The 17,048-nt window shown below is 40.4% G+C and overlaps 2 protein-coding genes across 2 annotated transcripts; both read left to right on the forward strand.

The window, feature by feature from the left end:
• Positions 1–10,894: 10,894 nt before the first annotated feature.
• Positions 10,895–12,350, forward strand: LOC137938445 (uncharacterized). Its single transcript, XM_068783404.1, has 6 exons — positions 10,895–10,933; positions 11,025–11,070; positions 11,176–11,283; positions 11,376–11,668; positions 11,759–12,054; positions 12,113–12,350. The coding sequence occupies exons 1-6, from the start codon at positions 10,895–10,897 to the stop codon at positions 12,348–12,350; spliced, it is 1,020 nt and encodes a 339-aa protein (XP_068639505.1).
• A 3,031-nt stretch (positions 12,351–15,381) lies between these two features.
• LOC137938446 (uncharacterized) lies at positions 15,382–16,127 on the forward strand. The gene is made up of 2 exons (XM_068783405.1): positions 15,382–15,852; positions 16,071–16,127. The coding sequence occupies exons 1-2, from the start codon at positions 15,382–15,384 to the stop codon at positions 16,125–16,127; spliced, it is 528 nt and encodes a 175-aa protein (XP_068639506.1).
• Positions 16,128–17,048: the final 921 nt, after the last annotated feature.

Genomic DNA, 17,048 nt, shown 5'->3' on the forward strand with positions numbered 1-17,048 from the left:
TACTAATAAGTCTTGCAACGTCATAATTCAAATATCATAGCTAATACATAACAATATTCCAAAAGAATAGTGTATTTATAACGCCTTACAATTAGTTTTCAAAACAAAATTTAAGCCACTCAACCCGCTCTTCCACTGTCATCTCCATAAACATGACCTTCTTACTTGGCGTATCCAACCATGAAGGAGCGCGAAACTTCAATTCTGTAGGCAAGTCCGGGATTTCTCTGAGGGCTTTCACCCAATCTCTTACAATATCGTCTTTCATCATGAAATTCTCAAATGTGTTAGCAATTCGATCTATTGCATCAAAGATTCTTCTACTAGTGTCATCATCGGGCATTTCGGTTCTCTTTCTACGACGACTTGAAGATGACCGTTTACTTCTTTCAGATTGATTACCTAGAGGCTCATCCATGCTTAATAATGGTGATAGAGTATCCCTAACTATATCAACATCCTCTGGCTCATCCATCGGGACATGTTCCGATTCACGCATCACCTCATCGCCCTGATCTACAAAGGTTGCACCTCCTGACCCTACCGCTAGTGTGTTTCCCACCACCACAACTAATTTTTCGTATAGGGGGCAGCATTCACGTCTTTACTTCTCAGCATCTTTATGCTCCTACAAGAATAAAACATCATTTAGACGTCTTGGAATAGAGTTATACTAATGCGGAAAACATAAAAAATATTTTACAGTACACCATGTAGTCAAGCCATACAGATTTACTGACCTTTATGTAGTCAAGCCATACAGAATTACATGCAGTAACTCGTTGTGTGGTTGCATCCCAACCAAACCCACAAGTGTTGATACAGCTCGTTACCGTTTGGTATGTTTTATTCCATGCTCTTGTTCAACTCTTCACTTGCTCAACAGTTTTTTTCATGACTTGCGTCTTCATTAAACTTATTTACACAGTCCATGTATACCTCATGCTTCCACACCCCGCTAGGCAACTTGTTCCCTAGATTGACCTGCTCGACCAAGAGATCGAGCATTTTGCTATCATCGTCAAATGTCCAAATATCATATGTTCGACCACTTGGTTGTCTTCTTGCAGCCATGTATAATCTAAATCCGAGACGGTCCTCACGAAAAAAACTTTATCAGACAACCTTTACTCGTCAAGGAAACTCAAACCATAAAAAAATACCATGTGGTGGATATGTATAATACCCGAATCTTCTCACCACATTGAAAAAATATTCCATTGCACTTCAAAAATTCTCAACAACATTAATTCCAATGAAAATTAATTAAATTATTTTCACTAATGCATATACACTAAACAATGAAAACACACACACATCAAGTCCAAATTCACCGAAGACCCCTGGTAGAGCCCCATATAACTTCGCAGTCACTATGAACAGTACCTCGTCAGTGATGGGGGTCGGGTTTCATTGGCTAATGGATGCCCGTGTAGGTGACTCAACCTTGTTTGAATTGGACTAAAAACTCCTAAACACTAATTTCATAACTTAATACCTTAAAAGCCCTAAACCCTAAACCCTACACCCTAATTCCAAACCCTAAACCAAAAAAAACCTAGAGCTTAAAAACACAAAACCCCCAAAACCTTAAACACCATAAACCCCCTAAACCTTAAAAACCCTAATCCCTAAAATACCCTAAATCCTTAACCTAAACCCTAAACCCTAAACCTGAAACACAAACCATAAAAAAAAACCTAAACCATCAAACCCTAAACCCTCTCACCTACTAAACTCTAAACCCTAAAAACTAATTCCAAAACTTAATACATTAAAAGCCCTAAACCCTAAACCCTATACACCCTAATTCCAAACCCTAAACCCAAAAAACCTTATACCTTAAAAACACAAAACCCCCAAAACCTTAAAAACCCTAAACCCCCTAAACCTTAAAAACCCTAATCCCTAAAATACCCTAAATCCTTAACCATAAACCCTAAACCCTAATTACTGGACCCTTAAATATCGAGCAGCAAACCCTAAAAATAATCCATACACGAATCAAGAATTTAGACTATAAACCGTAATCCTAAATCCCAAAATAATGCACAAATAACCCCCAATTACGCACCAAAAATAAATTTAAATCAAATAAAACACTAATTTAATGAAAACAAATTAGGGTTTAAGCATACCTTCTGAAATTTGGGGAAAACCGAAGCCGAAGGGTGAAATTGATGCCTAATCGAACTAGATATTAAGCAATCGATGCCCAAATGTCCAAAATAGAAGAAAACCGAAATGGAGATGGGGAAATCGAATGAAATCGGAAGGTATTTTCGAGGGAAAGGAGACTAGCCAGAGAGAGAAGGGAGTGGGAGGCCGAAAGGGAGAAGACAGAGAAGAAAGGGAGGTCGGGAGGGAATAGAGAGAGAGAAGCGAGAGAGAGCGAGTCCGAGAGAAGAGAGGGAGTCACGGAGACGAGAGAGGGGGTGCGAGAGAGAGGGCGAGGCCGAGAGAAGACCGAGAGATGAGGTCGGAGACGAGAGGGAACTGAGATGGTGGCCGGAGACAAAGGACGAGATCGATTTTATGGCAGCAGCGATGTTGGGGGCGCAGGAAAACGAGAGAGGGAGTGCGGGAGAGAGGAAGAAAAAATGAGAAATGATGACGCGCAAGGGGGGGGGGGGGGGGGGGGGGGGGTGCGTGGAGAGAGAGGGGAAAAAGCCAACATCGCCCGTCCTTCAATTCAAATAAGATCAAACAAGGCCTTATTCCAGATGATCAAAATTAAACCATGGAGATGAAGGACCCCTTCATCCCCTACATCGAGATGAAGCTTCATCTGCGCTCCACTAACGACTTCAAGTGTTGAAGGGTGTTATGCAGTTGAAGATCATCTCATCCTTCAAGTTGACTAACCCCCCCAATATGTTGACCGGGGAATAAGCTATCAATTAATTCAAGATAATATCATGTTGGAGCCAAGAACCCGAGTCAAGAGACTGGGTGGAGAGGACTGAGTTGACCAGGCCCGAGGCAGAACTTGTTGGTCTGAGTTAATCCAATCCAAGTGAACCTGATCCAAGCACTGGTTTACCAGTCTGAGTTATGAAGAATCAGCAACTCAATATTTTCTCTATACTTAGCAAGTCTTATAATGTTCTATTTATACCAATCATATATGCATATGCTACCAATAAAAAAAATTGATAATCATAGATACCAAACTTGGATAATCTCTCTGCAAGCAGTCGACAATAGCAAAGCAAGAAATATGTTAGCAACAATAGAGATACAATGAAGAGAAGCAACCAATCAGTTGATACCAGGATAAAAATATTAAGCCGTCATCGACAACAGAGCAAGAAATATCTCACAACGCTAGAAATACCAAGTTGACGAAACCAGGCTCAAAATTCTCCTCTATTGATCAGAGAAAATCAAGAAAGGAATGATGGGATTTTTAACTACCAATAGTTACAACCTCTCACCTTCCCGTCGGTTGGTGGTCTCCTTTGATGGAAAGGAGGACTATAAGAATGGGTCTGGTCTAGCAGAGGCCTGCCTGAACATTGCTATTGACAAGCCTCTGTGATAGACGAGACACTCTATTTGTCGAAACTCTCTTCACTGGAAATTGATGCCATGTCAGGAGGTACAATTTTGAGTTCATGAATTTCATCTATGTTATTTAGAAGTTCATGATATGGTTAATCCGACATTTGGTATCAAAGCATCCCTCTCTTATATGGCCTCATTTTTGTGGAGAGCAATGCTCTGTGCTTACGCTACGAGTACCGGCCCTATGAAGCCAATCGGCATTTCGCCTCAACAATGTGCGTCGGCCGACGTAGCCATCAGACGACAGCGGCTGCCATTCGGCAGGGGGCGAAAGTGAAAGCCATCGAGCGCCCCCTCAGTGCAGGGCTGGAGGATGAAAACAACCTCCAACGCCCAAAAATTAAAAAAAAAAAATTGAAACTTAGGTTAAAGTTTCATTTAAATAACGAGTCAACTCGGATGGGTTGAGGCAACTTGCACCCGTTGAGTCATCTCAGACTGGTTGAGATGAGTCGAATGGGTTGAAGCGATTTGGACATTTAGGGTCGACTAGGACGGGTTGAGTTGGCTCGCCCGCTCCAATTCGTTGTATCAACTCGCCTGAGAGAGGACCGAGGCGACTCGGTTCTCAAAATCATTTTTTTTTTTGTGCCAACATGGATTCAAATCCGCACGCTGGAAATAACACTAGCGCCAATGACCATTAGGCTATCTGCCGTTAAGTGTTATCGTTGGATACATATTTGATACATATTTAAAATTGCAGTATCTATTTTTTTTGCAATTTCAATTCATATGAATGAAATAATTGTGCATGCACATATAGTTGTATCTTGGGCATATTATGTTAATTTTTCAATTGTGAAAATTTTATTTAGGTTTTATGCATAATTCATTTTTTATGCATATTTTAAGTTGACCTAAATATAAAGAATTAATAACTGGCCTTAATTTTAATAAATTATTTTTATGTCATATTTTTTGTATAAATTTGAATAATATAGTAATTGATACAACATTCTTAATTATGCAAATGTCTAGTGATATTAAGTTTAGTCACATAAAGTTAACGACATAAAAAATTGTGATTAATCATGGAGATATAATTATTTAACCCTACAGGGTAAATGTTATATTTAAGTTATTAATCAGGATGGGAAAGAAAAAAAACCCAATTGCCTTCAAGCCTAGAATATTCCTTTACAAACAAATTTCTGGGTCCCATCATAAAGAGACATAAATCGCATGTGTTATAATCTAAGCATACAGGAAAGATTATAATGATACACTGATTTATTTGTTTGGATTATTTACATGGGTAAATATTCAAAAAAAAAAATTAGCTTCATTACATGTTAAGTACGCTTGTTATCTATTTTTCGCAACTCTTCAAACTTTGTCCGTCCCAAACTTTGTTTCCTCTATTATTCCCCTAAATGGTGAATATTATGGAAGGTACACTAGAAGAGGATAATTGCCTGGTCCTTTTGCAAGGTTTCTTGAGGAACAAGGTGTTGTGCCACAATACACAATGCCTGGTTCACTGTCTCAAAATAGTGTGGCTAAAAGAAGAAACCAAACATTAATGGACATGGTGAGGAGTATGATCAGTAACTCCGATCTCCCATTGTCTTTGTGGAGTGAAGCTCTCAAAAATGCGGTCTATGTACTCAATAGGGTTCCAACCAAGGCGGTTCATAAAATGCCATTCGAGTTATGGAAAGGGTGGAAACCTAGTTTAAGGCATGTACATGTTTAGGTTGTCCAACTGAAGTTCAGATCTACAATCCACATGAGACAAAGTTAGACTCTAGAACAGTCAGTAGACATTTCATTGGCTATGCAGAAAAGTATATGGGATATAGATTTTATTGTCCATCTCGTTCGACAAGAATTTTCGAATCTAAGAATGCATGGTTCTTTGAAAATGATGTGATTAGTGGGAGTACCCAACCTCAAAACTTAGTTTTTGAGGAGCATACAAGTTCTCAACCTGCTCCTTACAATTTTTCATAGATTAGTTGTTGTTCGTGATAATCATCAGGATCCGATTATTCAATTACAACCAATAGTTGAATAACCATCTCATCATGAGGATACTCTTAGAGATTTGGTTACTCAACATTCTCAACCTGAAAATATTGAAGTGCCATTAAGAAGATCTTCAAGAGTTAGAAAACCTACAATCTCTTCAAAGTATGAAGTTTACCTTCAAGAGTTTGACATGGATATTTGTGCTGAAGATGATCCTATTACGTTTTTATTAATTTTTAGGACTCCATGGATTTAGCTCACGGAGAAAAAGAGAAGAGCACTCATTGAGAGAAAACAAGAGGAAGAAGAGGTTATGGACTTGATGTCCTAACCTTTCCCTTGAAGCTCTATTTATAGATTAATGAAACTACTGTATTACAATAATAACCTTAAACATAGGATTTGGGTTTTAACCCTGGAACTTTAATCTAATTACATCAATGTCATCTCTATGAGATGACTCTTTATTTACCATCCTGCCATCATTGTATGTGGGCCTATGGGCCTTCTCTTTGATCTGTGGGCCTTGAGTTTGTCTTCTATATCTCTTGGATGCATGGGTCTTCTTTGGTCTTATGGGCTTGGGACCATCTTCCAACACACCTCCTCAAGCCGGGGGTGAGAGAACAATATGAACTCCTAGCTTGTTGCAAATAATGCATAGAATTTTTTTGTATAAAATGGCAAATCTTTCAATATGGCTTCATCTTCCAACACTCCCCCTCACACTGGTGTGTCCTTCCATGAGGCCCTGTTGGCATAAGATAAGTGAGAGTAAAAATCTCTCCTAGCCGCTAAGACATTGCTCCATAATCCAGTCTTAACTTGCTAGATGTAAGGCACACTCCGTCTTTTATAGGTAGTGCGTCTATCGACATTGCTCAAAAGTGTAAAACTTCTCCACCACCGTTTCCCTCCATAGCAGAATGACTCTCAAGTGGTAGGAGTAATAAAAGCCATTATAGGGGGGTAGTGAACTTATTTATCATGGTATCCCAATCAAGACACCGACTTTCATGGTGTCCCAACCGTGATATTTTTGAGAATTAAATAAATGATGGTGTCCCAATCTAGGCACCGACTCTCATGGTGCCCCAACCTTGATATTTTTTAGAGTCAAATAAATTATGGTTTGAGAAAAGGTATTGAGGTCACCTCTTCTTTAATAATAATGTCTCATCCAAATAGACACAATAGTAGCAGCTGGAATGGGCTCGGGCCCATATAACACGAACCAAAATAATCCTTGTAAAATTGACTCATGAAATAATTTAATGAAAGTATTTGTACCAAATAATATGTTGACCAATGAATAATTTGTCAATACTTCAAAATAATAATCTAGCCATAGAAAAAATAACAAGCCGCATCGAAATATGTATAAACTTGGATACATATACTGAGGCAGAAAAGGAGTGGGCCATGTCTGAGTTTACTCACTGGGTTGACCCAAACCGGTTTGACTTGGTCCAAGTTGGCTCAGTCGGAACAGAACCAACACCCTCGGGTTGCTGGTTCGTTGGCTTGACTCGGGCGAGTCCGGGTCTCGACAGAACAAGAGCGGCCCGGATTTAATAGCTTTCCTAATTTAGGAAACATTAAATTTTTCAATAGTCTCGTCTTCTTCCCCACGACACCAAATAGAGCTAGAGATCAAGAATCTTGCCCTCCAAAGTGGCAACCCAGCTGGTGCAGTGAATAGAAATGTTATCTTCCCGAAAATAGAATAGAAGCAGATAGTCGAGCCTTATATTTCCAGAAAGAAAAAAAAGCTAGATATATTTTTTGGATTAACAACAGATTGATTCATTGTCCACAAACAACCAGCAACCAAGTTGGCAATGAAGATGAGCCAGAAACTTTCTGAATAGAGATAAATCCTGAGAGAGCCTTCCAAATAAAGGAAGATAAATCTAGCAGAAAGATTGTGAAGACAAAAACTGAAACTTTCCAAAAAGGAAATTTCTGAAATCTGATTATTTTATGACTGACATGCTTTGTTTGGCATTGCTGTTTTTGGAAGATGCCAGCAGGAAACTGATCTCAGATGATATTCCGAATCAAAGAGATTGGTGTTGTTTTCAGTCTACAAGAATCAGAAACGGAAGACGGAAGATCACAAACCTTGATTTTTTGGTTCACTTGAACAGGCAGAACCTCGAACTTGGTACCAGCAAGTGCAACATTATCCAAGAATCAACAACAACAATATAGTTGAATAAGTTCAATGATTCCCATGAACTGGTGGCAATAAAGACATGACAACGGTGAATTAAGCAGCAACCGGGCGACAACAGAGGCTAATCTCAAACTGCTAAGAAGATCATTATATGCAATGATCCAAACCACTATTCCTTCCATGAATATACCAACAGTCATATCATATACTGGGCTTGTGAGATGAATGCAAGATAAGTAATATCCTGCTGCTATAATAAAGAGCTGGAGACCGTTATTTCAGAGAAAATAGTTGTTGTAACTACTAGAGACTAGATACACGTCTCAGAAAAATAAATGCAGCTGTTGTATGGAGGTATGATGTCCTATTGGGCTATAAAGAATAAAGAGCAGATACTTAATCTGAGCAGAGTCTGAATAATTCTCGGTATAGTGATGGCAGAGAGGCTTGGTAATGACAAAGTAACCCCGAGCAATAAGAGAAACTAATCAACACAACATTAAAAAACTAATATTCAGAAACTATGGGGAAAAAACAAAGGAGAATGAAACCTGAAAAAAAAAAACCATAATCAAAATCCTAAAAATCAAAGCTCAAATACCATGTTGATTTTCATGACTCCATGGATTTAGCTCATGGAAAGGGACTCATGGAGAGAAAACAAGAGGAAGAAGAGGTTATGGACTTGATGTCCTAACCCTTCCCCTGAAGCTCTATTTATAGATTAATGAAACTAGTGTATTATAATAATACCCATGAACTTAGGGTTTAGGGTTTTAACCCTGTAACTTTAATCTAATTACATCGATGCCATCTCTATGAGATAACTCTTTATTTACCATCTTGCCATCATTTTATGTGGGCCTATGGGCCTTCTCCTTGATATGTTGGCCTTGAGCCCGTCTTCTATATCTCTTGGATGCATGGGTCTTCCTTGGTCTTATGGGCTTGGGCCCATCTTTCAACACACTTGGATATGTAGACCTTCCTTGGTCGTGTGGGCTTGGGCCCTATCTTCCAACAGTTTTCATAGGTCATGCGTGGATATAAATCCACATTATGGAATGATGCCATGAAGGAAGAGTTGGATTCAATGGCTAAAAACCAAGTCTAGGATCTTGTTAAATTGCCTAAAGGGGGAAGACCATTGGCTGTAAATAGGTTTTTTAAATCCAAAAGAAACTCTTTAGGCAATATTAAAAGATATAAGGCAAGACTTGTAGCTAAAGGATTTACTCAACAAGATCAGGATACCTTCTCCCATGTTTCAAAAAAGGATTCATTTCGGATAATCATGGCATTAGTAGCTCATTATGATATAGAGTTACATCAAATGGATTGAAAACAGTTTTCCTCAATGGAGACCTAGAAGAAGAAGTTTTCATGAAACAACCTGACGATTTCATTTTAGATGGGAATGATCACTTGGTTTGTAGAGTTAATAAATCTATATATGGACTAAAACAAGCCTCCCGTCAGTGGTATTTAACATTTCATGATGTTATTTCTTCATTTAGTTTTACGAATAATACCATGGATCAATGTATATACCATAAGTTCAATGGGAACAAAATAATTTTCTTAGTCCTATATGTTGATATTCTACTTGCTTCAAGTTAGGATTACTTCATAAGGTCAAACAATTTCTCTCGATGAAATTTGATATGAGAGATATGGGTGAAGCTTCTTATGTCATAGGCATAAAGATTGATAGAGATAGATCCCAAAGGACATTAGGATTGTCTCAAGAAACCTATATCAACAAAATTCTAGAGAGATATCGTATGAATAATTGCTCATCTAGTGTTGCACGTATTGTGAAAGGTGACAAATTCAGTTTGGAACAAAGTCCACAAAATAATTTAGAGATGGAACAAATGAAAAATATTCCATATGCTTCCGTAGTTAGCAGTTTAATGTATGTTCATGTTTTCACAAGATCTGACATAGCATATGCAGTGGGAATATTAGGCAGATATCAAAGTAATCTTGGTTTGGACCATTGGAAAGTTGCAAATAAAGTCATGTGATACCTACAAGGGACTAAAAACTACAAGCTTACGTATAGATGATCTGATCATCTGGAAGTGATTAGATACTCAGACTCTAATTTTTCCAGGTTCTTTGATTCGAAAAAGTCGACATCAGGATACGTATTCTTATTAGATGGAGTCATTTCGTGGAGAAGTGCAAAACAATCTTCCTTCTACCACAGAAGCAGAGTTTGTAGCATGTTTTGAAACGTCCTCACTGGCTATATGGTTGAGGATTACCAACACTATACAAGTTCACGTGGGCATTCAAAATTTTCGGTTACTCGCCTTGGTTGATTCGGAAAGTGCCCACAATTTTCTAAGCCAAACAGCAGTCACTCAATTGGGATTAGCAATCTAGCCGAATTTTGGACTCTCAGTCTCAGTAGCTAAGGGGGAAAAGCTCACCAGCGTGGGTCTCTATTCAGCAATGCAGTTTTTTATTGAGAGCCACCACTTTGCATCAGAATTCTTGGTTATTCCATTGGCAGGGTTTGATCTCGTATTGGGCTTTAAGTGGCTCCAATAGTTGGGTCCGATATTGTGGGATTTCAATTCACTGACTATGAGTTTCATTTCGGGCCAGCACCACATCACCCTTCATGGGACTCAGGCACCTTTGTTGTGTGCACTCCAGCAACTTCAAGTGGCGGACTCCGACTGCAGTCACTTACACTCTCTCATTGCAAAATTTGGGGATTTATTTCTGGAGCCGCAATCTCTGCCTCCTATCTGTCACCGTGACCATCAGATTCGTCTGAAAACGGGAATGGAACCGATAGTGGTAAGACCATATCGTTACCCACATTTTAAAAAAGATGAAATAGAATGCCAATGCCAACAAATGCTTGAGCAAGGCCTCATTCAAGCCAGCAGATCTCCCTTTGCGTCACCAGTACTCTTAGTGAAGAAAAAAGATCCTACTTGGTGTTTTTGTGTTGATTACAGAGAATTAAATGCACACATCATCAAGGATAAATTTTCCATTCCAGTGGTCGATGAGCTTTTGGATGAACTACATGGCTCCAAATTCTTCACAAAGCTAGATTAGTGCTCCAGGTACCATCAGATACATGTATACCCTGAAGAAGTGGAAAAGACCGCCTTCCATACCTATCATGGCCATTTCTAGTTTCTAGTCATGCCATTTGGGCATTCCAACGCCCCCTCCACTTTCCAGGTGCTCATGAACGAAGTATTTCGGCCCCTCTTATGAAAATTTGTACTTGTTTTCTTCGATGATATTTTGATCTACGTCCCTATTTGGGAAGGCCACCTACAACACTTGCATTCCGTCCGGTCTTCCAAAATCTTCGGGTAAATCTATCATATTGGTGGTGGTGGATCATTTCTCCTAGTATGGGCATTTTCTTCCCTTATCACATCCTTATACAACTTCTCATACAACTCAAATTTTCATAGATGACATTGTCCGCCTTCACGGTCTTCCAGAATCCATCACCAGGGATAGAGATGCCATATTTACGAGTAACTTCTGCAAGGAGCTTTTTTCAAGCTACAAGGCACCAAGTTGGCTTTCTCCTTAGCTTACCACCCCCAGACAGATGGGGAAAATGAGGTAGTCAACTGTACTCTAGAAATTTATTTGCGTTGCTTGGCAGATGATCATCGCAAAACTTGGGTCAGTTGGCTGGCGTGGGCCGAATTTTGCTACAATACTCCCTACCACACCGCTCTCAAGACCACTCCCTTCCAGGTGGTTTATGGTCGAGAACCCCCTCGCCTTGTCTCTTATATTGTTGGTTCTGCTCAGGTTGCTGCTATTGATCAGCCATTGGCGAAAAGACACAGCATGTTAGCCCAGGTTCGAGCCAACTTACAACAGGCTCAGGCGCTCATGAAAAATACTTATGACAAGGGCCACTATGACCAATCTTATGCTCCAGAAGACTATGTGTGGCTGCATCTTCATAAGTATCACTAGTTGTCACTCACTACATCCCAATGCAACAAACTCTCTCCCAAGTACTATGGGTCATCCCAGGTCTTGGAGCGCATCGACAGTGTGGCTTACCGTCTCCAGCTTCCTCCCGACGTCCAAATTCATGATGTCTTCCATGTATCACTACTAAAACCTTTCAAGGGTGACTCACCAATGTTACACACTCCTCTACCGGCCCTGCATGATGGACGCGTCTTGCCCACTCCTGCTCGCATCTTCCAGGCTCGCCGCATCAATGATTCTTGGGAAATCTTAGTTCAGTGGGCGGAGACGGATCCAGTGGAAGACTCGTGGGAACCATTGGTGGGAATTTCAGGCCCTCTACCCCACCTTTGCACGTGAGAACAAGCTCTTTCTCCTGGAGGGGAGTGATGTTATGGACTCCATAACATCTAGAGTCATTGCTAGACGTCATGGTCCTTCTTGTTATAAGAACGAAGTATGTAAGAAGGAAAGCAAGCTTTGGTCAATTAAATTAGTGCAAGGTCGGATTTTCCCTTTGAGGTCTAGGGTGAGCTTCCCTTCACAAGCTCAGTTATTCCTCCTCTTGTTAATTTTGTATTCTCACTATTGCTCAATCAAAGAACTCCAAGTATCCTTAAACATCGAACGTCAACCTGGAAGGAAGGAGTGATCGTCGGGTGACTCGATCTATGGCGAAGGAACATAACAGGGGTGGGGATAGGTCAGGGATGGGTGAGGTTCACGAGGATGGAGAAGGGATGGGGTTGTGCAAATGGGGATCAGTGTTATGATATCTTGCATTGTATTTTAGATAGAATTTCTGATTATAATTTTTGTACAATTTGGGTTATGTAAATAGGGTATTTGGAGTAGGCTTAATGGGTTGGGGCTATTGTATTAGGCCCATGGGCCAATTTTTAATAATCTCTAAAACCTAAGCCTAAATACCTAATGAAGAGAGAGGAAGTCACGAGAGCATTTCAGAGAGATTGTTCATCTTCTCCAGTGTCGTCGTCTTCGCCGAGAGACCAGAGAGCGCGACACTCTCCGTCTGGACTGTCCCGTCAGTCCCGTGAGATGGTGATGGTTCCGTCCACCACCGTAAGAGCTGAGAGCTCTCGCTGTGCCGTCAGCTATCGTCCAATGCACTTCGTTTACGCTCCCGTGAAGACCTGAGAGTAAACTCTAGCTGTAGCTAATCAGTGGTTTTGCTTCACTGTCAGGAATCATACTGACATGGTATCAGGAGTGATCAAATCATCTCAATCTGAAGAGTTTCCGCCCAACGAACCTTTATCCGACGAGCTGCTGTCCGATGACTCAGAGTTCGGCTGACCTCTCGGGGGTGAACGAAAAACACCGTCCGAGCATAAAGGAGTGGTCGGAATTCTCTGTCCGAGCTCCCAACAGTGTCTCTCGCCGGAAAGGACAACGTATAGGTTTTTTTTTTTTTTCGACGTTGGTCGGTACTGCCTAAGTTTGGAATGAAATTATTTGCATAAGGTAGTTTTGTAATTTTCAGAAACTATGAGTGGCCAAGTTGGAATTTTTGAAAATAAGGGGGCAGATTTGGAATTTTTGAAAATAAGGGGGCAGATTTGGAATTTTTGAAAATATGGGGGCAGATCTGGTAATTTGAAAAGCATGGGGGTAGATCTAGAAATTTTGAAAACGTGGGGTAGATTTGGAATTTTTGAAATTGCGGGGGTAGATCTGGATTTTTTTGGCAGCAGTAGAGGCAAATCTGGATTTTTCAGCAGGGTGGTATTTCTAAAATCTCAACAAAATTTTGATCTTATCATGTCAACAAACAAGTTAGATTTCATTCCTATTCAATTCACGGGTAAGAACTACAGTGCTTGGGAATTTCAGTTCCGGTTATTTATCATGGGAAAAGATTTATGGGGTCATATTGATGGGAGTGATCCAGCACCTCGCGATGCTGAAGCGTTGTCAATGGGACGACCACATTTTTCATTTGTGCCATGTCTTCCAATTGTTGCGTTCACAGCATCTATCTCTCAAGCAATCCAAGTGCTCCTTTGGCACCACCGAGGTGGCTTATCTCGGGCATGTCATATCTGCCTCCGGGGTTAAGGCAGAGAACAGCAAGATCCAGGCGATCGTCGACTAGCCTCCTCCACATTCAATCACCGCCTTACAGGAATTCTTAGGCCCGGCTGGGTACTATCGGAAGTTCATTCGAGACTATGGCCAACTGGTTGCTCCTCTCACGAGTTTACTGAAGTGTAACTCCTTCGCTTGGTCTGAAGCCGCTGCCTCCTCCTTTGCCCAGTTGAAGCACACCTTAGCCACCGCCCTTGTGCTTCAACTTCCAAATTTTGAATAGCAATTTATTGTAGAATGTGATGCTTTCGGAGGCGGCATTGGCGCGGTCTTACAACAGCAGGGCCATCCTATTGCATATTTCAGCAGGCACTTTACCACACGCCACCACAAGTTTGCCGCCTATGAACAAGAGCTTATCGGCCTAGCTAAAGCAATTCAGCATTGGTGGCCCTATCTTTGGGGTTGACACTTCATTATCCGCACAGACCACTTCAGCTTGAAGTATTTATTGGAGCAACACATCACGACTTCCCGCCAATAGCATTGGCTTAGTAAATTGATGGGCTTCGATTTTACGGTTGAATAGAAACCGGGGAAACTCAACAAGGTGGTCGATGCCTTATCTCGCCAGGAGGTCTCCGAGCCACAACTCCATGCCATCAGTCAACCAAAGTTCCTTTTACTGGATTCCCTTTGGGACGAAATTCAACAAACTCCTGAGCTCACTAACCAGTATGGACGAATTGAACAGCAGGCCATGGACAGCAAGTGGACAATCCAAGACCGCCTCATTCTCTACAAGAATCGTATTTATTTACGGCCTACCTCAGCATTGCTCAACACCATCGTATCCGCCTATCACGATAGCACTCATGGAGGCCAGCAAAAGACATACTTCAGGCTTAGTCGTGACTTCTACTGGTCAGGTATGAAACACATGGTGTCTGATTATGTGTCTGCTTGTCAGGTCTGCCAAATGAACAAAGCCGAGACCTTAAGCCCAGCTGGGTTGCTTCAACCTCTCCAACTCCCTTCTCTGGTATGGGCGGATGTTTTCATGGATTTTATGATGGCCTACCTAAGTCGTCCAACAAATCTATTATCTTGGTTGTGGTGGATCGATTCTCAAAATATGGTCACTTCCTTCCTCTATCATATCCTTACACGGTGACCCACGTGGCTCGGATTTTTATGGACTAGATTGTTCACCTCCATGGCTTACCTGAATCCATTACGAGTTACCGCGACGCTGTTTTCACTAGTACATTTTGGAAGGAGCTTTTCCATTTACATGGCACCAAATTGGCCTTCTCTTCTACCTACCACCCTCAGACAGATGGACAAACGGAAGTGGTCAATCAGCCCATTAAGATGTATTTACACTGCTTCGTGGGGGATCATCCAAAGAGTTGGGTCCATTGGCTAGCATGGGCAGAATTTTGTTACAAAACCTCCTTCCACACAGCCCTCCAGACTATACCTTTCAGAGTGGTTTATGGTCGTGACCCCCCCTCCGCCTCTTATCTTATGTGGCTGGGTCTTCTCGCGTGGCAGCTTTCGATCAAGCTTTGTGCGAACGTGATCGTATGCTTGACCTAGTCAAAGCTAATTTGTAGCAAGCCCAGTCTCGAATGAAGCAGATATATGACAAGGGCCAACGGGACCTCTATTATGCACCTAGGGACTATGTTTGGCTTTGTCTTCAACCCTACCGCCAGCTCTCTCTTTCAGCCTCCAAGCATCATAAACTTTCCCCGAAATTCTATGGTCTATTTCATATTGTGGATCGTGTTGGCAGCATTGCTTATAGGCTGCAACTTCCTCAGGATGCCAAGATTCATGATGTTTTCCATATCTCCCTTTTGAAGCCATTCAAGGGAGGACTCACCTCTGTTGCATCACCCTTGCCACCGTTGGAGGATGGTTGTGTGCTGCCAACTCCAGCTTTTGTTTTGCAGGCTCGACGTGTATATGGTTCGTGGGAGATTTTAGTCCAGTGGGTGGAGACTAACCCTGCTGAAGCCTCATGGGAACTGTTAGAAGCCTTCCATGCTGTCTATCCCAACTTTGAGCTTGAGGACAAGCTCTTTCTCCAGGAGGGGGTGATGTTATGGACTCCATAGCAGGTTGAGTGATTAGTAGACGCCATGGGTAAATCATGTAATTTTCTAGTTTAAGCACTTTGTTAGTTTAGATGTAATTTCCTTTCTTTTCATGGGCCTTGTTAGTGGCCTTTGCTTTTTACTCAAACCCTAGTCCTCTCTTATCAGGGGGATGAATACTTGAATGGAATTAAGCTTGATCATTAGTCTTAAATCAGAGATCGGATACTCTCTTCCAAGGAGGTCCAAGGTGCAAGCTTCCTTCGAAAGCTTGAGTCTTCTCAACCATAAGGCGTTCTAAAAATCCCAAACCTCACTCATGGACGAATTCCAATCTGGAATCAATAGGAGATCGTCGAGTGACTCGATCCATGGTTAGGGACCTTAACACTTTGTCCCTTATTCACTCTTTCTAGAATGAAGGGTATACTTATAATATTTATTTTTTTCATCAATAAATAAAGATCAACGTGTATTCTCTCATCTTCCTCTCCTACACGCCCTCTCTCCTTTCTTCTCTCTTCTTCTCTTCTTTTCTCTTTCTTCTTCTTCCTCTATTTTATTGAAGATTGTAATCTATGGAATCCTGAAAAATCAACATAGTATAAGAGTAGTGATTGATTTTTAGGACTCACAGCAATAATATTTTTATGTTTATTTTAGTTATTATATGATAAATATTATATTTCACATATATTTAAATACTTTAATATTATTTATTAAATTATATAATTTTAAGTATTTGGAATAGTATAAATTTTAAGAAATAATATATTTTATAATATTTATTTTAAATATATAAAAGCTATAATTTCAAGAAATATAAAAAAATTTAAAAAAATTATAATAATATAAAGTCAAGTTGGATGTTGAGGGTCCAAAACAAGATAAATTTTAAATTACATAATATTGATGAAGTAATTATCATGAGTAAATCATTAAAATTGTGATAGAGGGGAACATGGTCTGGCTTGGGACTCCCACTCATTGGATAGCCCCTTTTAGAAGAAAAAAAATTATATGATATATGGCGGTGAGTTTATTATTTATATGAGTATTTTATACTAAACCATAAATTCCAATTTTACTCTCTAAAAATATTAATAGATATAAAATGTTAAAATATACCAATATTCATCATATGTATAATTTAATATGATAATATATACTAAAAAAATTGCAAGCAGGAGGCCCCT

This window comes from Aristolochia californica, unplaced genomic scaffold (genome assembly GCF_029961685.1).
Source record: "Aristolochia californica isolate CCGP_79_NKW_82.1479 unplaced genomic scaffold, dmAriCali1.0.hap1 SCAF_8, whole genome shotgun sequence".
In the NCBI taxonomy this organism is placed as follows: Eukaryota; Viridiplantae; Streptophyta; class Magnoliopsida; order Piperales; family Aristolochiaceae; genus Aristolochia; species Aristolochia californica.

What these genes read in the sequence shown, in the direction of transcription:
- LOC137938446 (XM_068783405.1), top strand. Translation starts at nt 15,382, where the DNA reads ATGAAGCAGATATATGACAAGGGCCAACGGGACCTCTATTATGCACCT. An exon ending in AGCTCTTTCTCCAGGAGGGG is followed by an intron (nt 15,853 to 16,070) that starts GTGATGTTATGG and finishes GTCTTAAATCAG; the next exon opens with AGATCGGATACTCTCTTCCA.
- LOC137938445 (XM_068783404.1), top strand. Translation starts at nt 10,895, where the DNA reads ATGCCATTTGGGCATTCCAACGCCCCCTCCACTTTCCAG. An exon ending in TTCAAGCTACAAGGCACCAA is followed by an intron (nt 11,284 to 11,375) that starts GTTGGCTTTCTC and finishes GTTGCTTGGCAG; the next exon opens with ATGATCATCGCAAAACTTGG. An exon ending in CTTATGCTCCAGAAGACTAT is followed by an intron (nt 11,669 to 11,758) that starts GTGTGGCTGCAT and finishes GGGTCATCCCAG; the next exon opens with GTCTTGGAGCGCATCGACAG.